This window comes from Rhinoderma darwinii, chromosome 3 (assembly GCF_050947455.1).
Source record: "Rhinoderma darwinii isolate aRhiDar2 chromosome 3, aRhiDar2.hap1, whole genome shotgun sequence".
In the NCBI taxonomy this organism is placed as follows: Eukaryota; Metazoa; Chordata; class Amphibia; order Anura; family Rhinodermatidae; genus Rhinoderma; species Rhinoderma darwinii.
Genome location: NC_134689.1, coordinates 217,557,375 through 217,580,636, shown reverse-complemented (window position 1 = coordinate 217,580,636; position 23,262 = coordinate 217,557,375). Strand labels below are relative to the sequence as shown.

The 23,262-nt window shown below is 40.5% G+C and overlaps 1 protein-coding gene across 5 annotated transcripts in view; it reads right to left on the bottom strand.

Annotated features, from left to right (window-relative positions):
• Positions 1-23,262, bottom strand: part of DMTF1 (cyclin D binding myb like transcription factor 1) — a 53,737-nt gene that overhangs the window by 12,325 nt on the left and 18,150 nt on the right. For 4 of the 5 annotated variants that reach the window (XM_075857374.1, XM_075857371.1, XM_075857376.1 and 1 more), the window contains exons 4-11: positions 22,874-22,988; positions 20,112-20,188; positions 19,177-19,334; positions 18,108-18,140; positions 17,287-17,396; positions 11,865-12,093; positions 10,640-10,791; positions 9,819-10,019 (exon numbers count right to left, since the gene is read on the bottom strand). In XM_075857374.1, coding sequence (XP_075713489.1) covers positions 9,819-10,019; positions 10,640-10,791; positions 11,865-12,093; positions 17,287-17,396; positions 18,108-18,140; positions 19,177-19,334; positions 20,112-20,188; positions 22,874-22,988 — 1,075 coding nt within the window. The remainder of the gene's footprint in view (positions 1-9,818; positions 10,020-10,639; positions 10,792-11,864; positions 12,094-17,286; positions 17,397-18,107; positions 18,141-19,176; positions 19,335-20,111; positions 20,189-22,873; positions 22,989-23,262) is intronic. The other variant, XM_075857375.1, reaches the window with a different exon arrangement.

Below are 23,262 nucleotides of genomic sequence, written 5' to 3'. Positions count from 1 at the left end.
GGAAGAGACGGTGCCCGTATTATACCAGGACAACACTTTCCCAGCAAAATTCCCCAAACTGCAAAGTTGCGGATTGTGGACCAAAAGGGGGATAAGAAAGGACGCCATTTATCAGTGCGACACCGGCCTGTGCAGAAAGGATTGAGCACAGCGTAACACACATCTATGGATCATTTTATTGTTTTTTTTACCCCATTATTATACTACCTGACTATGCCCCTTATATACTCCGCCCGGCTTACATGTACCCCCACATTATAAATGGAAACATCAGCAATACTCAAATAAATCTACTACCAAGCAAAATCCGCTCTCCAAAAGGCAAATGGCGCTCCCTCCGCTCTGAACCCTACAGTGTGCCCTAACAGCAGTTTCCTTCCACATATATGGCATCGTCATACCCGGGAGAACCCTTTTAACAATTTTTGGGGTGTGTGTCTCCAGCGTCATAAGCTGGGCATTACATATTTGCCACTGAATGGCATATCTAGGGACAAATATACATTTTTAATTTGCACTATCCGCAGTGCAATCATTTATGGAAAAGACCTGTGGGGTGAAAATGCTCACTACACCCCTTAATAAATGCCTTGAGGGGTGCAGTTTCCATAATGGGGGTCACTTCTCAGGGGTTTCTTTTTATTATTTCACATCTGAGCCTCTGCAGTTGTGAACCAATACTTTGTAAATCGCCAAATTAGGCCTCAATTTGACATGGTACGCTTTCACTCCTGATCCTGGTCGAATGTCCAGGCAAAAGATTAGGGCCCCATGTAGGGTGTTTCTAAAACCGGGAAACCCAGCATAATAATTAGAGAGATGTCTTGTTATGGTGGCACAAGCTGGGCACCACATATTGGCATATCTACGGAAAAAAATCCCATTTTCATTCTGCAACATCGAGTGCACACCAATTTCTGCCAATCACCTGCAGGGTTAAAATTCTTACTACACCCCTAGGTAAATGCATTGAGGGGTGTAGTTTCCAAAATTGGGTCACTTCTGGGGGGTTTCCACTGTTTTGGGCCCAGAGGCGCCCAGAAACCAATCCAGCAACATCTGCACTCCAAATGGCGGTCCTTCCCTTCTGAGCCCTGCCGTTTGCCCAAACAAGCAGTTTATGACCACATATGTGGTATTGCCGTACTCGGGAAAAATTGCTTTACAAATGTTGGGTTCTTTTTTTCCTTTATTTGTTGAGAAAATAAAAAAAAGATTGCACAAAAGCTACGTCTTATTGAAGAATAAGGATTGTTTTTATTTTCACTGCCCAATTCTAATAAATTCTATGAAACATCTGTGGGGTCAAAACGCTCACTACACCCCTAGATGAAGTCCACAAGAGGTGTAGTTTCCTAAATGGAGTCACTTTTTTGGCGTTTTCATTGTTTTGTCCCCTCAGGGGCTTTGCAAATCTGACATTGCCTCCGCAAACCATTCCTGCTAAATGTGATCTCCAAAAGCCAAATAGTGCTCTTTCCCTTCTAAGCCCCGCCGTGTTTTCAAACAGCCGGTTATTACCACATGTGGGATATTGTTTTACTCGGGAGAAATTGCTTTGCAAATTTTACGGTGCTTTTTCTCCTTCAGTCCTTGTGGAAATGAGAAAAAATTAGCTAAACCTACATTTTCTTTGAAAAAATTGAGATTGTCATTTTCAGGGCCTACTTCCAATAATTTATGCAAAAAACCTGTGGGGTCAAAACGCTCACTATACCCCTAGATAATTTCCTCAATGGGTGTAGTTTCCAAAATGGGGTCACTTGTGGGGGGTTTCCACTGTTTTGTCCCCTCAGGGGCTTTGTAAATTCGACATGGCCTCCGCAAACCATTCCTGCTAAATTTGAGCTCCAAAAGAGAAATAGTGCTCTTTCCCTTCTCAGCCACGCCGTGTCTCCAAACAGCCGTTTATTACCACATGTGGGGTAATCTTTTACTCGGGAGAAATTGTTTTACAAATTTTGCGGTGCTTTTTCCCCTTTAGTCCTTGTGGAAATGAGAAAAAAAAATCACTAAACCTACATTTTCTTTGAAAAAAATTAGATATTAATTTTCATGGCCTACTTCCAATAATTTCTGTAAAAAACCTGTGCGGTCAAAATGCTCACTATACCCCTAGATAATGTCCTTGAGGTATGTAGTTTCCCAGATGGGGTCACTTTTGGGGGATTTTCACTGTTTTGGCACCGCAAGAGCCCTTCAAACCTGACATGGTGCCTAAAATATATTCTAACAAAAATCAGGCCCCAAAATCCACTAGGTACTCCTTTGCTTCTGTAGCCTGTGCTTCAGTCCATTAGCACACTAGGGCCACATGTGGGATATTTCCTAAAACTGCAGAAACTGGGCAACAAATATTGGGTTGCATTTCTCTGGTAAAACCTTCTGTGTTATAAAAAAATTGTATTAAAAATTTATTTCTGCAAAAAAATATGAAATTTTTAAATTTCACCTCTACTGTGCTTTAATTCCTGTGAAATGTGTAAAGGGTTAAGACATTTTCTAAATGCTGTTTTGAATACTTTGAGGGGTGAAGTTTTTAAAATGGGGTGACTTTTTGGGGGTTTCTAATATATAAGGCCCTCAAAGCCACTTCACAACTGAACTGGCCCCTGTAAAAATGGCCTTTTGAAATTTTCTTGAAATTGTGAGAAATTGCTGCTAAAGTTCTAAGCCTTGTGATGTCATAGAAAAATAAAAGGATGTTCAAAAAACTATGCCAATCTAAAGTAGACATATGGGGGATGTTAATTAGCAAGAATTTTGTGTATTATAACTGCCTGTCTTACAAGCAGATACATTTAAATTGAGAAAAATGCTAAGTTTTGCAATTTTTCGCTAAATTTTGGTGTTTTTCACAATTAAATACTGAACATATCGAGCAAATTTTGCCAGTAACTTAAAGTGCAATGTGTCACGAGAAAACAATCTCAGAATCGCTTGGATAGGTGAAAGCATTCTGGAGTTATTACCACATAAAGTGACACATGTCAGATTTGAAAAATGAGGCTCTGTCAGGAAGGTCAAAAGTGGCTAAAGAGGAAAGGGGTTAAACAAGCTATCCAGTTTATAGATGAAAGGAAAGTGTAGGCAGAAGCAAACATGAAAATAGATATATTGACTAGAGATTTAAAATCAATCTGGCCAAAACATCCCTAGTTATTACATAAAATGGTAAAAGCTGCATCTTTGGAGAGCAGACAAATCAAATAGTATATTTTTGGATGTCCCTGGCTGAGATTGTTTTTTTGGAAAATGCAAGTGAAGCCTTGATCAGAATTATTTTTACCTGGACTCGGTTTGGCTTTACATGGGACAATATCCCCACCCCCGCCCTCAAACAGATGGACGTCAATGTATTTAATTATCTTAACCCCTTAAGGACGCAGCCTAGTTTTGGCCTTAAGGCTCAGAGCCCATTTTTCAAATCTGACATATTTCACTTTATGTGGTAATAACGTTGGAATGCTTAAACCTACCCAAGCGATTCTGAGATTGTTTTCTCGTGACACATTGGGCTTCATGTTCGTGGTAAAATTTGGTCGATATATTCAGTGTTTATTGGTGAAAAATTGCAAAATGTAGAGAAAATTTTTAAAAAATTGCATTTTTCAGAATTTAAATGCATCTGCTTGTAAAACAGACGGTTATACCACCCAAAATAGTTACTAGTTCACATTTCCCATATGTCTACTTTAGATTGGCATCGTTTTTTGAACATTTTTTTATTTTTCTTGGACGTTACAAGGCTTAGAACATAAACAGCAATTTCTCATATTTTTAAGAAAATTTCAAAAGCCTTTTTTTTAAGGTACCTCTTGAGTTCTGAAGTGGCTTTGTGGGGCCTATGTATTAGAAACCCTGATAAAACACCCCATTTTAAAAACTAGACCCCTCAAAGTATTCAAAACAGCAGTTAGAAAGTTTTTTAACCCTTCAGGCATTTCACAGGAATTAAAGCAAAGTGGAGGTGAAATTTGCAAATTTCATTTTTCTTGCTGAATTTCAATTTTATTCATTTTTTTTTCTGTAACACAGAAGGTTTTACCAGAGAAACACTACTAAATATGTATTGTCCAGATTCAGCAGTTTTTAGAAATGTCCCACATGTGGCCCTACTGCGCTCGTGGACTAAAACACAAGCCCTAGAAGCAAAGAAGCACCTAGTGGATTTTGAGTCCTCTTTTTTATTAGAATATATTTTAGGCAGCATGCCAGGTTTGAAGAGGTGTTGAGGTGTCAAAACAGTAGGAATCCCCCAATAGTGACCCCATTTTGGAAACTACACCCCTCAAGGAATTCCTTTAGGGTTGTTGTTACCATTTCGACCGCACAGTTTTTTCACAGCACATATTTGAATTGGGCTCTGAAATGAAAAAAATGTCATTTTTTCCAATAAAATGTCATTTGTGATCAAAATTTCTTATTTTCACAAGGAACAAAATACCCCATTTTGTTGCCCAATTTGTCCTTAGTGTGGCAATACCCCATTTGTGGTGATAAACTGCCATTTGGGCCCATGGGAGGGCTCAGAAGGAAAGGAGCGCTATATGTTTGTTGGAGTCCAGATTTTGTTGGATTGGTTTTCGGGTGCCATGTCGCATTTGCAGAGCCTCAGAGGTATCAAAGCAATGGAAACCCACCAAAAGTGACCCCATTTTGGAAACTACACCCCTCAAGGAATTCATTTATGGGTAATGTGACCATTTAGACTCCATAGTTTCTTCACAGAACTAATTTGAATTGGGCTGGGAATTAAAAAAAATATATATTTTTTCCAATAATATGTCATTTTAGCTAAAAAATTCTTATTTTCACAAGAAATAAAATACTCCATTCTGTTGCCCAATTTGTCCTGAGTGCGGCAATACCCCATTTGTGGTGATAAACTGCCGTTTGGGCCCATGGGAGGGCTCAGAAGGAAAGGAGCGCTGTGTGTTCTTTGGAGTCCAGATTTTGCTGGATTGGTTTTCGGGTGCCATGTCGCATTTGCAGAGCCCCAGAGGTATCAAAGCAATAGAAACCAACCACAAATGACCCCATTTTGGAAACTACACCCCTCAAGGACTTCATTTATGGGTGTTGTGACCATTTTGACCCCATAGTTTTTTCACAGAACTTATTTGAATTGGGCTGGGAATGAAAACCAAAAGAATATTTTTTTAAATAATATGTAGTTTTGGCTGAAAATTTCTTATTTTCACAAGAAACAAAATACCCCATTCTGTTGCGCAATTTGTTCTGAGGGCCGCAATACCCCATTTGTTGTGATAAACTGCCATTTGGGCCCATGGGAGGGCTCAGAAGGAAAGGACCACCATTTCGCCTACTGGGGATTTTCTAGTGCGAAGTCATGTATGCAGAAGCCCCTGAGGTACCAGAACAGTTGAAACCCCCAAGAAGTGACCCCGTTTTAAAAACTACACCCTTAAGGCATTCATCTACATGTGTAGTGAGCATTTTGACCGGAGACCTACACCCCATAAACTGTAATGTGGGTTCTCCCGGATATGGCAATACCCTACATGTGGCTGTTATCAGCTGCCTGGACACACAGCAGGGCCCAGAGGGGAAAGACGAGGGGGGATAAGCTGTGTGGAGTGCATCAGGGTAAGTAAAATTGGGGTAAATTATAAACCAAGGGATGTATGATAAATTTTAAAACACTTTCATACAGAGCTCTGGTTATTCGGGACACGTGTCACATTGATATATTGTGTCCTCCCTTACCCCCTCTTATAGCAGACTTTGCACCTCTTTTGACTTTTTCCCTTCTTGCCAGTTTGGGGAAAGTGTTGCCCTGGTACGATGCGTGTGGGCTCGCTTCCAGAAGTACTGGGTGCCCCCCCTTCTTGGTCCCTAAAGATTAGGTTCTTGATAATCACCTCTTGAAATTCCAGGAAAGTTCCCGTCTGGCCTGCACATCGACGTAGCATGTACGCATTGTACAATGCCATCTGTATGATGTGCCCGGCCAGCTTCTTATACCACACCGCATGGCGCTGTAGGGCTTCAGGGCTTGATCTTACAAGTCCATCCCTCCCATGTACCTATTGTAGTCCAGGATGCAGTCTGGTTTGGGGGTGGCCTTTCTTTCATATATCCTAAACCTGTAGGTATACCCTGATGCACTCTCACAGCTTATACATCTTCACGCCATACCTTGCCCTCTTACCCGGCAGGTACTGGCGGAATTGAACCCTCCCTTTAAAATGTACCAGGGACTCATCAATAGAAATACACTTCTCAGGGGTGTATGCTGGGGAAAACCGGGCACTGGAACGGTCTAATAGGGGTCTCCGTTTATACAAACGGTCAAAACTGGGGTCATCTCGGGGTGGGCACGGCTCATTATCAGTATAATGTAAGAAGCGAAGTATTGCCTCATTTATTTATTTTTTTAGGTTCCAGTTCAGTTCTGAAGTTGCTTTGAGGGGCCCATATATTAGAAACCCCTATCAAACACCCCATTTTAGAAACTAGACCCCTCAAAGTATCCACAACAGCATTTAGAAAGTTTATGAACCCTTTAGGTGTTTCACGGGAATTTAGAGCAAAGTAGAGGTGAAATTTACATTTTTTTTTTTGTCAGAAAATCCTCTTTATACCATTTTTTTTATAACACAAAAGGATTTATCAGAGAAACGCAACTTAATACGTATTTCCCAGATTCTGCAGTTTAGAGAAATATCCCACATGTGGCCCTAGTGCGGTAATGGACTGAAGCACCGGCCTCCGAAGCAAAGGAGCACCTAGTGGATTTTGAAGCATCTTTTTTATTAGGCACCATGTCCGGTTTGAAGAGGTCTTGTGGTGCCAAAACATTGGGAACCCCCCAAAAGTGACCCCAATTTGGAAACTAGACCCCTTGAGGAATCCATTGTAGTTTTCTTGGGGTGCATGCGGCTTTTTGATCAGTTTTTATTCTATTTTTAGGTGGCGTGGTGACTAAAAAACAGCAATTGTACGATTGTTTTTTTTTTCGTTTTTTTTTACAGCGTTCACCGTGCGCTATAAATGACATATTCACTTTATTCTGCGTGGCGATACGATTACGGCGATACCAGATGTTTATAGTTTTTTTTGATGTCTTATGGCGTTTGCACAATAAAATACGTTTTGTAAACAATCATTCACTTTTTGTGTTACCTTATTCTAAGAGCCATAACGTTTTTATTTTTCAATCAATAAAGCCGTGCGAGGACTTATTTTTTGCGTAACGAACTGTAGTTTCGATCAGTACCATTTTTCGGTACATGCGACTTTTTGATCTCTTTTTATTCCATTTTTTGGGAGGTGAAGTGACCAAAGAATTGTGATTGTGGTTCGGTTTATTATTTATTTTTTTTACGGCGTTCACCGTGCGGGATAAATAATGAAATAATTTTGTAGTTCAGGCCGTTACGGACGCGGCGATACCAATTATGTATAGTTTATTTGTTTGTTTATATATTTTTATTAATAATAAAGGACTGATAAGGGAAAAAGGGGGATTTTTACTTTTAATACTTTTAAATCTTTTATTTTCTTATTTTTACACAACTTTTTTTAACTTTTTTTTTACTTTATTACTTTGTCCCACTAGGGGACATGAGGGCAGGAGGCCCTGATCGCTATTCTAATACACTGCACTACATGCGTAGTGCAGTGTATTAGAACTGTCAGCTACTCACTGACAGCAAGCATAGTGGGTCCTGACGTTGTCAGGACCCACTAGGCTTCCGTCTATGGCATCGCCGGACGCCATTGTTTGGTGTCCGGTTGCCATAGTCACCATCGCCGGCCGCTATCGCGTAGCAGGCCGGCGATGGCAGCTTAACCCCTAAAAAGCCGCGATCTCTATAGAACGCGGCTTTTAAGGGGTTAATCAGCGGGGACACAGCGATCGGTCCCCGCTGTAGGAGCTGTGACAGCTGCTGAACAAGACAGCAGCGTCACAGCTCCTGTATGTGTCGGGAGGACGGCCGAAACGGCCGTTACTCCCGAGACGTACTATTACGGCATGGAGCGCGAACGATACAGCTGCCATGACGTAATAGTACGTCAAGGAGCGGGAAGGGGTTAAGGCCAGACTGAGCTCTGTATTCACAAGCTGAGATATCTTGCTAGTGTGGGAATGGAAAAAAAGAACAGTTGCTATTACAGCAAAATAAAAGCCTGCTATTTCCTCACGATGGCGCTTCCCTTTCAATAAACATTTGCACCATTCTAGTAACGAATGGTTTTAGCACGTCAGATAATTATCATATCTTATCATTATTTATTTCAAATTGCTTATATAGTGCCAACATACTCCACAGCATTTTTACTTTTGTTATCTTTTAAATTGCATCATTCTTGGTCAATTTGTAAACCCAACCTAATTCAAACAAGACCTGCATGTTATTGTAAGAAGTATTCGGCACACAGACGTCAAAATCTAATTTCTTGAAATTTTTATTATGATAGATGCCAAGGGTTTGGTGCACGCACCAAACCCTTGGCATCTATCATAATAAAAATTTCAAGAAATTTGATTTTGACGTTTGTGTGCCGAATACTTCTTCCAATATACGATTGGGTTGGGACCCTATTCGAGCACCTACCCTGATCTTGTGCATTCCGAACCTACCTCTACAAGACCTGCATGTTAGTTACTCTTCAGTAAAAAAATTAAATGAACAGGTAAACGGTTGTTGCATGAAATAATTACTTGCATGTTGGTAACGTATACATCAGAGTTTTTTTTCTTTTTAATAATAAAAATTTGGGAGGTCAATTTCTGTTGCGTAAAGCGCACGGAATTGGTGCGAATTTTCCAAAGGCAAATCCTTGTGTTGCTGCTTTTGCTGCAGATTACCCGTGGATGCACAGCAAAATCTGCAAGTCCAGATAGTTCACAAGAAGTTTAAAATATGTGTAAAATAAAAACAAACACTATGCACACCCCCTCTTGGCAGTCCCATGGCAATGCTCCCATGGTCCCTGTACACCCACCATAACAGAGATGACGTGCGTGTCGCCACGCGACAAAGTGCAACAAATCATAGACTGCTTCAGTCACATGTGACTACGTCTTCGAAGCGTTGCCATGAAAGGGCCAGGGGAGGCGAATATAGTTGTTTTTTTTCAGCAGTTGTCCATATGGAAATCCGCACAAATTGGGCACAAATTGGTGTGGATTTGGTCTGCAAATTTCACTGCAGCGGTCCGTGGATTTGCTGCAGAAATCTTTCCCAGCAATTCCGCAATGTGTGAACTTAGCCTTATATTACTGTATATGAGTTTCATAAAATAAAAATGTAACAGGCTTGTACAAGAGACATCCCTCCTTTATCTGGTCCCAGACTGTCTCCGCAGTGATGCCAGTTAGTGACCGGACTTGTGTCCCCCCTTGTACAGCACTGAACAGTTTAATTACCAGGATCAGGGATTTCTCCCATCTTGGCAGTTATGGCAGGAGTGTGGCTGTGTATTACAGCCATACTCTCATCAGTGGTCAAATGGGCACAGTGGCTAATAGTATGTTAAGGTGCCCCAACTGCCTGAGATCCTTGATGTACTATTACATTATGGTGCGTTAAGGAGTTAACAGGTGCGTTGCTGATAAATAAAATATCTGAAAAGCGAGTATATATCTATAGAGATAAAGCTAGAGAAAGGTAAGAGGTCGATAAATAGATATGATAGAATTACTGGACTGTAAGTACTGCAGAAAGATACTTGCAGATGTTGATATGCTTGTGAAATTAGCTTTATAAATTCATACCCTTTTACAGCCAGAATCAGAACACTGGATATACGTGTATACGGTTTACATTCACTGGTGCCATGCTTACAAAGGTGTGTGATCTGTACAGGGATCTGTAATGGGATCTGTGGTAGACTCGGGCTCTCCTCCAAGTGAGCCACCCTTATCTGTACATGCTGCACACTGGAGGTCCCGCTCTGGGACTGGATGTCCACTTTGTTCTCTAGCTCCTGAGCACCCAAGAGAGTAGTTTGGTTTTCATGCAATTGTCGCAGTCCTTTTATTAATACTGAAAACACAAATCCATCATTGTTACTCAAGTCTTTCAAGAAATACCAGGTTAAGATTAATGAATCTCAACATGCTTTGAGTAGTTTGTTGAACCAACCATCTGAACTATTGAGGACTAAGAGCTCATTCTTGCTAATGTTTAAACAGCTATTTTCTGAAAGTTTTTTGTAAGGCAACTGCGTTTTCATAAAACTTCTGCCATATCATAGACACGCCAGATGTTTTGGGTGTGGGTGCTAATACCCCCAGTGAACACTAGGGCAAAGGACTACAAGCCCTTGGTTCCTGTTGGCATTTTCCTCTCTCTCAGAGAGTCATGTTACTCTATAGAAAAGTACTTGGGCATAAAGAAATCATAACTAGCTGTATACATACTTTCTTGTAAAATTCCTAAAAAGAAAGCCTAAACTAAAACGTGTACAGCTCGTACACAGCTCTCAGAAGAGAGACGAAACATGTTTTATAGCACAGTGCTGCATGCGCAATTCTGCTGGTTGTATTAGTTCCTGTAATGCAATGGGATCGTTTTTTCTATATTAAATAACTGTACAATGCTTGGTGCAATAACTTCCAGAATGCAAATCACCAGAGCATTGGTTTTAAATAAAAGTACTATACCGGGAAAGCACACATCTTTGTGGTTTGCAATCTGCCTTTTGACAGTCCACCATTTACTTCTGAGCCACTGCGGAGATCGAACACTGCTCCAACCTTCTGCCAATAAATCCCAGTTAATGTCATTTTCATCCAACACTCCAAGCTCTGCTATTCTAGTTTTGAGAGGAGAATAATATGTTACTATAAAAGGAAAGGTATTACTTTAACCTGCTTCATTGCAATGTGCTCATTTAGCCATCTCTCTATATAAATATATCTATAAAAGAATATTATAGGGGTTGTCTTGGCATGGGGTGGTTTATCATACTGATAACCTATTCACAGGATAGGTCATCAGTATACGATCGGTGGGGGTCCGACACAGATCAGCTAGTTGTTTCAGCTGCCTCCCGCACCAGAAGTTATGCAGTGTTCTATGCCAGAAGCAGATGGCTTCATACACTGTATAGCGTCTGTCTTGCAGTACTGCAGCTCTGTTCCCATTCACTTGAATAGGAACAGAGCTGCAGAGTTGCAGCATGGCCGCTATACAATGGTCGGAGCCATCTGCTTCCGGCATGGGACACTGGATAACTTCCGGTGCAAAGAGGCAGCTGGAACAGCTTGATCGATGGCCGTTTAGGGTGTCGGACCCCACCGATCATATACTGATAACCTATCCGGTTGATAGGTTATCAGTATGAAAAACCTCCCTATGCCCGGACAACACATTTAATATTCAACGAAATTATAAGCCAGCAGAGAACTGCAATAAAATGTGGAATTTCGCAAGACCAGAATAAAGTTATTGTAGCACATTTTGTGTTTAAATTATATACTGATACATAGGTGAATTGTGGAACACCTCTTTCCTAATAATATTGAAAATATTCTAGCTATTAGGAACCGGCTTCCATTTACCGCAGTAGGTCTAATAGAGGTAGCTTCTTAATAGGAAGTATATTCCAAACTATTTTTTTTTTTCCTGATTATTACAATTCAAACAAGTCTCGGAATAGTCCCTTTAATAAATTTTTCTATAACGGTCTGATAATCCAGAATATTTTACAATCCTGCATCTACCAAGCCCTATCGATGAACAGTAAATAAAAACTATACACAAACACTAAAAACTCTCCCACCAGAATACGTGATATTTAAGAAGTCAGATAATGGAGCAGTCAAGGAGCGAAATGTTTTTAGTCTAATTAATAAGGTGTCCAAAATAAAAAAACTTTCGCCATACCTTAAAATCAGATTGATTTCATCTTCTTTGGTCCACAGTGTTCCACCACTTTGTTTCCAATTCAAATAGTTCAGCCACTTAGAGCGGCATTGCTTTTCAGAACGTGTTCCCACTCGTTCCGCCACTGAAGCCCAGGAGACTCCTTGTGTAACTATATCACCAGTCTCTGTGCCAGTAAGTTCATGTACAACATCTGTCAAACGCCTTTCTTCTTCATCGGTCCATTTCCCTGAGAATCATCCAAAAACCAACAAAGTTATGAAGACTTTCTAGTTTATATTAGGCTAAACTGAAGCAACTTCATTGTCTGTAGCATTGGTGTAGAGGAGAAGGATTTGGGTTCCTAGAGCACTGGGCTGACTTTTCATTGGGGTACAAACTGTATTCTGCAGATGATTTGCACCTAAATGGAAGGGGGTCCGCTGTGCTGGGGGAGAGAATTCTAGCTGGGGTGGCGGAGTATTTAAACTAGGGCTGAGGAGGGAGGTCAATGTAGAAAAAAAAGGGGTAGCCAGGTTAGAGAGGGGTCAGACTATATTGGTGGGGGGAGAAACAGAATGTGGGGAGAGGACTAGACAACAAGATAAGGAGATCCTTTCGTTACAAAACATCAGTGTAAATAAAAAGGACCGATTAATGTCAAATCACATTTCTGATAATAAAAGTGAAAAACTGACAGGCAAGTTAAAGTGTATGTTCACAAATGCCAGAAGTCTAGCAAGCAAAATGGGGGAGCTGGAGGCCTTGATACTGGAAGAAAATATAGATATAGTTGGTGTTGCTGAAACATGGCTGGACTCTTCACATGACTGGGCTGTAAATCTACAGGGTTTTACACTTTTTCGTAAAGACAGGACAAATAGGAAAGGTGGTGGTGTATGTCTGTATGTGAGAAGTGATATGAAGGCGAGTGTGAAAGAGACAATAGTGGGTGAAGACTGTGAGGAGGTTGAAACCTTGTGGGTGGAACTAGAAAGGGAGGTAAACACTGAAAAAATTACTTTTGGTGTAATCTATAGACCCCCCAATATAACTGAGGAGATGGAAGGTCAGATATATAAACAGATGGAGCGGGCTGCACAGGCGGGTACTGTAGTGATAATGGGAGATTTTAATTTTCGGGATATTAATTGGTGTCATGGTTCGGCTTCAACTGCAAAGGGGAGACATTTCCTCAACCTGTTGCAGGAAAATTTTATGGGCCAGTTTGTGGAAGACCCGACTAGAGGTGAAGCTCTGTTGGATCTGGTCATTTCTAATAATGCAGATCTTGTTGGGAATGTCAATGTTCGTGAAAACCTCGGTAACAGTGATCATAATATAGTTACATTTTACCTATACTGTAAAAAACAAACGCAGGCTGGGAGGGCAAAAACATTTAATTTTAAGAAAGCCAATTTCCCCAGGATGAGGGCTGCAATTCAGGATATAGACTGGGAAGAACTAATGTCAAATAATGGAACAAATGATAAATGGGAGATTTTCAAATCTACTTTGAGTTATTATAGTGCAAAATTTATTCCTACAGGTAATAAGTATAAACGACTCAAATTAAACCCCACATGGCTTACACCTTCTGTGAAAGGGGCAATACATGACAAAAAAAGGGCATTTAAAAAATACAAATCTGAGGGTACAGCTGTAGCCTTTGTAAAATATAAAGAGCTTAATAAAATCTGTAAAAATGTAATAAAATTAGCAAAAATACAAAATGAAAGGCAGGTGGCCAAGGATAGTAAAACAAATCCTAAAAAATTCTTCAAGCATATAAATGCAAAAAAGCCAAGGTCTGAACATGTAGGACCCCTAGATAATGGTAATGGGGAGTTGATCACAGGGGATCAAGAGAAGGCAGAGTTACTAAATGGGTTCTTCCGCTCTGTATATACAACAGAAGAAAGAGCAGCTGATGTAGCCGGTGCCAGTGCTGTTAATATATCAGTTGATATACTGAATTGGATGAATGTAGAGATGGTCCAAGCTAAATTAAATAAAATAAATGTGCACAAGGCTCCGGGACCAGATGGGTTACACCCTAGAATTCTTAAAGAGCTTAGTTCAGTTATTTCTGTCCCCCTTTTCATAATATTCAGAGAATCTCTAGTGACTGGTATAGTGCCAAGGGACTGGCGCAGGGCAAATGTGGTGCCTATTTTCAAAAAGGGCTCTAGGTCTTCCCCGGGTAATTATAGACCAGTAAGCTTAACATCCATCGTGGGGAAAATGTTTGAGGGGCTATTGAGGGACTATATACAGGATTATGTGACAATAAATAGCATTATAAGTGACAGCCAGCACGGTTTTACTAAGGACAGAAGTTGTCAAACTAACCTAATCTGTTTTTATGAAGAGGTGAGCAGAAGTCTAGACAGAGGGGCCGCTGTGGATTTAGTGTTTTTGGACTTTGCAAAGGCATTTGACACTGTCCCCCATAGACGCCTAATGGGTAAATTAAGGACTATAGGTTTAGAAAATATAGTTTGTAATTGGATTGAGAATTGGCTCAAGGACCGTATCCAGAGGGTTGTGGTCAATGATTCCTTCTCTGAATGGTCCCCGGTTATAAGTGGTGTACCCCAGGGTTCAGTGCTGGGACCACCATTATTCAACTTATTTATTAATGATATAGAGGAAGGGATTAATAGCACTATTTCTATTTTTGCAGATGACACCAAGCTATGTAATATAGTTCAGACTATGGAAGATGTTCATGAATTACAGGCAGATTTAAACAAACTAAGTGTTTGGGCGTCCACTTGGCAAATGAAGTTTAATGTAGATAAATGTAAAGTTATGCATCTTGGTACCAACAACCTGCATGCATCATATGTCCTAGGGGGCGCTACACTGGCGGATTCACTTGTTGAGAAGGATCTGGGTGTACTTGTAAATCATAAACTCAATAACAGCATGCAGTGTCAATCAGCTGCTTCAAAGGCCAGCAGGATATTGTCGTGTATTAAAAGAGGCATGGACTCGCGGGACAGGGATGTAATAATGCCACTTTACGAAGCATTAGTGAGGCCTCATCTAGAATATGCAGTTCAGTTCTGGGCTCCAGTTCATAGAAAGGATGCCCTGGAGTTGGAAAAAATACAAAGAAGAGCAACGAAGCTAATAAGGGGCATGGAGAATTTAAGTTATGAGGAAAGATTGAAAGAATTAAACCTATTTAGCCTTGAAAAAAGAAGACTAAGGGGGGACATGATTAACTTATATAAATATATTAATGGCACATACAAAAAATATGGTGAAATCCTGTTCCTTGTAAAACCCCCTCAAAAAACAAGGGGGCACTCCCTCCGTCTGGAGAAAAAAAGGTTCAAGCTGCAGAGGCGACAAGGCTTCTTTACAGTGAGAACTGTGAATTTATGGAATAGCCTACCGCAGGAGCTGGTCACAGCAGGGACAGTAGATGGCTTTAAAAAAGGGTTAGATAATTTCCTAGAACAAAAAAATATTAGCTCCTATGTGTAGAAATTTTTCCTTCCTTTTCCCTTCCCTTGGTTGAACTTGATGGACATGTGTCTTTTTTCAGCCGTACTAACTATGTAACTATGTAACTATGTAACAAAACTGTTAGATCCTTTGGAGGAGATAAGTTGCTACCAGACTCTTCTGACAACGCTTATCTCCAGTTAAAAAAAGCATACTTTGTCATTTAAGCATGCATGTCTATGGTAGAATGGGAGGAGGTGGCGGACCATTCTTTCAGATGGCAGCTGACAGCTATCTTATGCGTCTGGGCACATGAATATTCAAAACTATGAGGGTAGATAGCACAAAAAGAGCACAGAGGACAGGATTTTCTGGGTAAGGCTGATGATGTCACTGTCCATCTCAAATTCTAGACACGATTACTTGACTGCAAAAGATCCCTCGTTGAGGAAAAGGTGGGAATAGGAGGAGCAGTTACATTCAGGATGCAATACAAAGTAAATTAAGATAAAATCATTGATGGTGCCCGTACACCTAACGGTAAAGTGCTGCACGGTCAAAAATTGACATGTTTATAAAAAAAAAATTGGAAATTCACGGTAAAACAGGGTGTGATACACGACCGCTAGGTGTACAGGTACCATTAATAAAAAATAAATAAATAAATGAAAATCATATGGAGAAATTCGTTTTTATTATTAGTGACCATTTAAAGTGCAGCTCCATGTTGCGCTGCGATGTCATTGTCTGACAAGCAGAATTTATTATTTACAGGACAGTTTGTAGTAGAAAAAAGGCTGGCGCTTACCCATTACTCTATACAGTACCTGTTGTACAACACCTTTAAACTTTTAGAAGTATTTCTGACATCATCATAATAAAGTTTACTAGTATAGCGCCAACATATTCACCACAGGGAGCCCAGCCCAGAAAATGCTGCAGACTGTATCGTGCATGGGATGCCCAAAGTAAAATGTGGGGCAGAACTGAACTGAGGGTAGCTTGAAAGTGGAATCCTACTCTTGAAATGATCAGCAGATAGCTGGGAGCTGTGGGAGATTATAGGCTGCAGACGAGCCTGTGAGGAGAAAAGCGCTTCAAAGAAAGTGGAGGTTCCGCTGGTAGAGAAGATGGCATTTTCAAAGGAAAAGCCAGATCAGAGCCCACTGTAAGGGCACTTGAGGTGGAAAAGAAAAATACTCACCTACTCTGGTCTCTGTGTGAAGTCAGCACTGTGGCCTCACTGCAACATGCCACGCTCTGACAGATGGACGGGGGTGACTCTTGTGCGGCATCTAGAAGGAGCTAACTTTTCTACACCCAGGCTTTCTGTGTCCCCCAGTGATACGTATGAGAATTCACAAGTAATCAAAACCAATAAACAAACGATGAGACAAAAAAAAGAGGTCACTGTCCATTTGAGCTTACATTCTAACTGGAATGGGAGAAGCGACACATGAGATACAAGGTATAAATTGTGTCCAGGGGACAAGACCCTTGTAGAGGTAAGGGGAATATAAATACAATTACATGAACCAGTCACGTAACGTGGACTATAATTGTTATTCCCTGCCCATTTTTCTTAACATGCACAGAGCATGGAGAGAATGATAATAATCCCTACCATCCATAAGCAGTTTCTGTGTTCACCAATCACCTGGAACTTCTATACTACCCCGGAATATTCTAGATATCAGGATTGTTTTTTTTTTATTTCAGCCTCTTATCCAACAGAACTAATAACAAAAAACAAAATAGATACTAGAACAAAGTGCCTTTATGCTTCTCATATTGAACAAAAATGTTTCCTAAAAATGCTTAATAAGCAAATATACTGATATTGCTGGATTTACCATTATCATTTACTAACCAGCAAAAGTTTGCTATGATAAAAAATACATACTGAATTAGTTATGCAAATCAAAAAGCAGATCTATTGAAAATCCATCTGAAATGACAACGCTATAGTGGGAAAGACATGCACCTGTTTTACATGTTTCTTTCATTAGTCGACAACGATCCTTTACAGATGAGGCACTCCGACCCAAAGCAGCTCCTATTGTAGCCCAGTCATTCCCATGCTTCACACGAAGCCTGAAAAGTTGAAAAATAATACATAAAAAACACAGAATCACATTAAATGTATTCTCTCCTGTGGTGGCGCTGCAGGGATTTTTAAAACTTGCTGCTGAGCTTCCCCAGAGATAACAGCTGATCGGTGGGGGTCGATTTTATACAATAGGCTATCTTTGATCTCTGACCAAAAACATGACTGGTCTACCTGATTAAAATGGGTAAGCACCAGCCTTTTTTTCACTACAAACTATCCTGTAAAGTCACTAACAATAAAAATTTATTTATGGTTTGTCCATATAATGATTGATAGTTTTTTTCTTCAATTCAAGGTACCTGTATACCGAGTGAATGACAGCAATCAGTAAAAATCGGGGAAAATGTTATAATTTTTCATTATACAATGAACAAGCTTTATTTACTGTAACTGGAATACCTAATCTCTAGCATATGCCAGCACCTACTGATCAGTGGTGTCCAACTATTGCACAGCATAAGGATACAGGTGCTGCTGTGCAAGGAAAAAATATTGAATTGGACCACTGTGTTTCAATAGCGCTGTGGTCTCTACATTCTAGTAATTGTGGGGGTCTTCGCGGTCGTATCCCCAACAACCAGTAAGTTTAGCATGTCCAAGCGATACTTGCTATGGTGGAAAAAAACACCTGAATACCATACATCTGTGCCCCCTGAATATAAAAATATACAGCTTAGGTTCTGTGCACTACTTACTCTCTCAGCCTTTCAATTTCAGCATGTGTGTACCTGAAAAACAAAAAACACTCCAAATAACCACATATGCTATTAACAGAATTGGAACTAAAATATCACAATCCAAGTTTCCCAATTTACCAAATAAAAGTAGTCTAACAATACACCTCAGACTATTCATTGCTGCTAAAACATGAATACTCCAATACATAAAGTAAAACTATATATAGTAGGAAATGCCCATATAGGAAGAACAAGATGGCCATTCAAGACTTGATATATATATGTGCCAGTATCAGTCACTCAATAGAGCTGCAAGGACATAGTTTTCAAATATGGAGTTGTGGGCCTAATGTGGAACGGTAGTGCCCGAAAGAGCACTGCAGGACACCTCATTCTAGTATACTTTTTTGTCTTAGGAATTACAGGGGACAACTTTTCCGAACGCTAATGTAATAACAACAGACATCTGCCCAGTAAAAAACAAAATTAACAGTATTTGTATTTTTCCGATTTACAAAAACAGGCTTTAGGCTATATTAAGACAACAGCTTTCTCTTGTGGAAAAGTCAGACGTAAAATTTGCTGAGAATACGCGGCAGAAGGCTGGCCCTCGGATTTCTGCCAAGGTTTTGCGGAAATGCGCTGCGGAAACCACGTCAAGAAACATATTGACAGTGCGCAAATCCATACATGAATGTCCTTATAACTATTACATGGACAAACTCCTATTTCATTGTAATAATGTCTATGTGTACTTCGCAGGTGGTGACATGGGTGGGGGATATGGATAGGGATAGGTAGGATAGTTGCGGTTACCTGGGGGTTTAGATTTTACTACTATTTGTATAATAATAGTATTACATGAGATTTTGTGTATATCTTCATTTTCTTTTTATGTTGGACTTTTCCACTCCTGACCTGTATCATTATCTGTGTTTTATAAGCTCTAATCAATGTGAAAATTCTACCGTGTGAACAAGGCCTTAACTGTATAGTAGAATAATGTTATAATAAATTGGTAACAATGCTCGTTATCATACCATGTACATTACTAAGTATATACTTACAATATAAAAAAATGTCTTACTTTCCCACATGGTTCCTGTCATCATACATGCGAAGGACTCTCCTGTACACGGCAAAGAGAGGACGGTTTAAGCCCCATGCTATTGTCCGGTAGAAATCTTTCCTCTCATCCTTGGACATCTCAAAAATAATTTCAGTTGCATCTTTAATACCGTGAGCCTAAATCAACAAGGAAACTGATCAGTAACACAAATATAAAATATACCGAGTAACCAGTTTTCGTGTGTACACGAGGAATAACACAATTTCTGGCCATTATATGACTTGTTCTCTGCATTTTTTAGCAGTTTTCCCCTCTGCAGGCTCTATCTCTAATTCTCAGTTGTCTCTGAGCTAGTGGGTGGAGCCTAACTGCTATCATGTCTTCTATACACTTCAAACATAGAAGAGGAGAATCCTGCTTTCCTATCTCTAATCTAAGCAGCAGCATGGAGGAGATTTATATAGCAGTACTGACTAGTATTCCTGAGAATTCAGCACTGGGGTGACATAGAAATCTTGCCAGCACGTCCCTTTCTTTCTCTCTCTAATCCTGCTTCCTCCTCCTGCTCTCCTCCCCTCTCCTTAGACTTCTATGGGCAGTGAGTTTCTCTCTTTGTTTACTGCTTCTGCTCCCCTCTCCATAGACTTGTGCAGTCAGTCTACTCCCCTTTGTAATCAGGGACAGACTTTGCTTGACAACAAGGGGTGGACAGCAGATTACAGGAAGGGAGACACCTAGTGGCAGTAACTTCACACAGAATTTGGATGGATAAGAAAGAAGAATAACAGTAAGTAAATTACAAAGTTGATCTACATTAGGTATAGTATTAAATTGGTGTCATTTGTTTGAAAAGTTAGTGTCCATTCAACATATTTTAGGATTAGCATTTATAATTAGGTTCCTTTTGATTTGTATTCATACATCAGTACATACATAGTAATGACTATTAATACCTTCAGGTATCGCTCAATGTTGCTCATTAAAATTGAAATTTCCTCCTTAGACCACATGCCTTGCTTCCATCTGTGACCTTAAAAAATAGATCAATAACTATAATAAAAATGTAGGAAGCAACACAGACATCTAAACACATATTATTAGCAAACATTCTATTTAAATTAGCTATACATTGGATAATAAAACAGTGACAAATTAGGGGACATATAAAATGCATAAGTCCCATTATGGAAGCATAAACCTGTAAAACTTGGTACTGTGAATGAAAAGTGAGGATGTAGCTTTTCTATCCCTCTATAGCAGAAGCATGGTAACTTGGACTGTCCAGGTTAAGTGAGCACCAAAAAGGTGGCTGCTTTTCCTTTCATAGAGATAACTAGTTAACAGATATAACTATTGGGAGCCACGAAGCCTACACTCAATACTTCCAGGATGAGGAAATACAAAGAAATCAGAGAAGTAGGAGGAAATGGTATAGGGTCCAGCACCACCAGGGTAGCAGACAATCTACTTGAAGCCACAAGACCCATGCACAGTCCTTCTAAGGTGAAGGAATCAAGGAAAAAAATTAGAATTAGTTTACAGGTAATTCGGTTTTTCTGTTCCTTATATAGCGCCAACACATTCCGCAGCGCTGTACAGAGGTCCTCTTTTACTGTCCCCATTGGGGCTCACAATCTAAATTCCCTAATCGGTATGTTTTTTGTTGTGTGGGAGGAAACCGGAATACCCAGAGGAAATCCCCGCAAACACGGGGAGAACATACATACTCCATGCAGATGTTGTTCTTGGTTGGATTTGAACCCAGGATGCCAGCGCTGCAAGGAAATAGTGCTAACCACTGAGCCACCATGCGGGTTTTGGTCTGGGGGTTGGTCTCCACACCAAGAGGAAAACGTCTTCTAAATCTTTAGGTAAAATTGCTGACGTAACGGGTTTACGACTGGCTTTTAACGTTATTACTCTCGGAGATAGGCCCTTCGCCTTGAGTAGCGTCCTCTCAAGATCCATGCTGATAATTGAATGTTTTGGAGAGTCTGGTGTCATAGCGGCCCCCGTTATAGAAGATGTAAGATTGTTTTAATGGAAATTTTATAGGTTCTTCCAGTGCCATTTCTTTCAGAATTGGGAACCAGGCCTTTTTTTGGCCAGAATAGGACGATCAGAATTAGTTTCAGATTCTCCCTGTAGACTTTCTGAAGGACTTTTGATATTAATGAGAAAGGTGGAAAAGCGCAAACTAGATCCATATCCCAAGGATGGGATAGAGCATCTATGCCTAGGGGACAATCCTGAGGGTTAAAGGAGAAGAACAAATTCCCAACATGATAAACAAGAGAGAGAGAGAGGGCGAGACCCAACCTGATAAACAAGAGAGAGAAGGCGAGACCCAGCTAGTATAGACTTTATAGCATTTAAGTCCAAAACGTACTATCCCCCAAGGGGAAAACTCACAGGAGTAGACAGGCAGGAGACCTCAGATTCATCTGGGACTCCACCGGAGCAGCGCCAGGAAAGGACACCTTAGGTAACACAGACTCCAGAGCAGGAAGCAAGCATACTGAACACGCCGGTCTATTTACCTGCTCCACGATCCTGATCCGGTCCCCGCTTGTGACATCACTTCTGTCTGCAACGATCACCTTTGCCGGAACTCACTCCAAACCGCGTATAGACGTGGTTAACATTGGAAGGCCCCATGTGGGCCATGACGCTAGGCGAAAGTACTACACGCCATCTGGCTTTAGTCTCCTGGGACCACAGGCAGATGGGTGAAATTTGCTGGGTGGAGGGATAACCTGGGTGCCGCTCCCACACAGTCCAAATTGAAGGTCTTCGGCCGAGCGACGTCCGGCGCCATTTTCTTGTGGACCGGAAGCCACAGCCGGACAGTAAGATTACTACTTCCGGTCGCGGCTTCCGGACGGTGTTCTGAAGCAAGCACGAGGAGCGGAGGGAGCAGACGGACCGGATGGTGCGGCGGCGGCAGGAGCAGGTAAGTTATGTCTGTGTATGTACGTGTTTTAGTGTGTGATTACTACTGTATGTAAACCTACTACACTGTGCATTCACTCAAAAAATGGCGACACACAGTGTAGGAGGTTTGAACGTTCAATCCCCTCCTTTCTCCTGGCACTAGCCAGGATAAGGGAGGGGGGATTCTGTGAGCTCACTAGAACGAGTGTGTATTCTCAAATTTTGCAGCATAAAGCAATGTGGTTGCTTTACCACATGCCAATGCTGCAATTTTGGGAATTGCTCCATCTAGTGACCAGCACTGGGAAATGTTATAAATTAGAATCTAATTTATAATATTTCCTGACTCGTGAAAAAATTAGAACAATGTTTAATCATTTATACACTAACTGTTTAAGTCACATGTGCCACACCCCGTAGTACTGCGTTACTGTGAAATGTGGACACTTTTATTTGCCTAGCAGCTTTCACTTTCCTATGCCTGGATTCAACATGCAATTTTTAGGCATACACAGATTTGGATGAAGTCCTTCCTTTATACTTTTTCTTCCTTTGACATCCATTACTGGCTTTGGTTTAAATAAAAAATAAAAAAAAACAAACAACAACACTACACTGGAAACTACATGTATGTACATGTGTGGACCTAGAATAATGCACAGCTGAATAATCTGTACAGGCAACACATAACAGTTTTACCTCCAGATTACTTTCTTGGGGTGCAAGATACAAAACCTGAACACAAATCATAGTGATTCTACATCAAATATCCTAGGGCTACCTTTGTTGGTGAGAGAATCTTTGTCTTCTTTGCTGGTGAACCAGGCACGACTGACTGCTGACACCTCATCATTGCCTGCAGGAGAGATGTCAGCAAGTTGCTCGTTCTGAAGAATCTAGAAAAAGGGTGTTGAAAATTCTATTCCATCATAGATATTTACATAATCTCACAGATATTTACTCAAATTGTCGACCATAAGTTTTTTACAAACATTAGTAACATTTACATTGGATTTACCCCTTATGACTTGGAGTATTTTGGGCTGTCACAGCCAGAGCAAAATTTCACCTTTTGGAATGCTGCAGGTTATTTTTTTTTTGTATCTTAAGCTGACCATACACATTAGATGTACGTCGGTCGAACATCTAATGTATGTAGCGGTTTCCTGA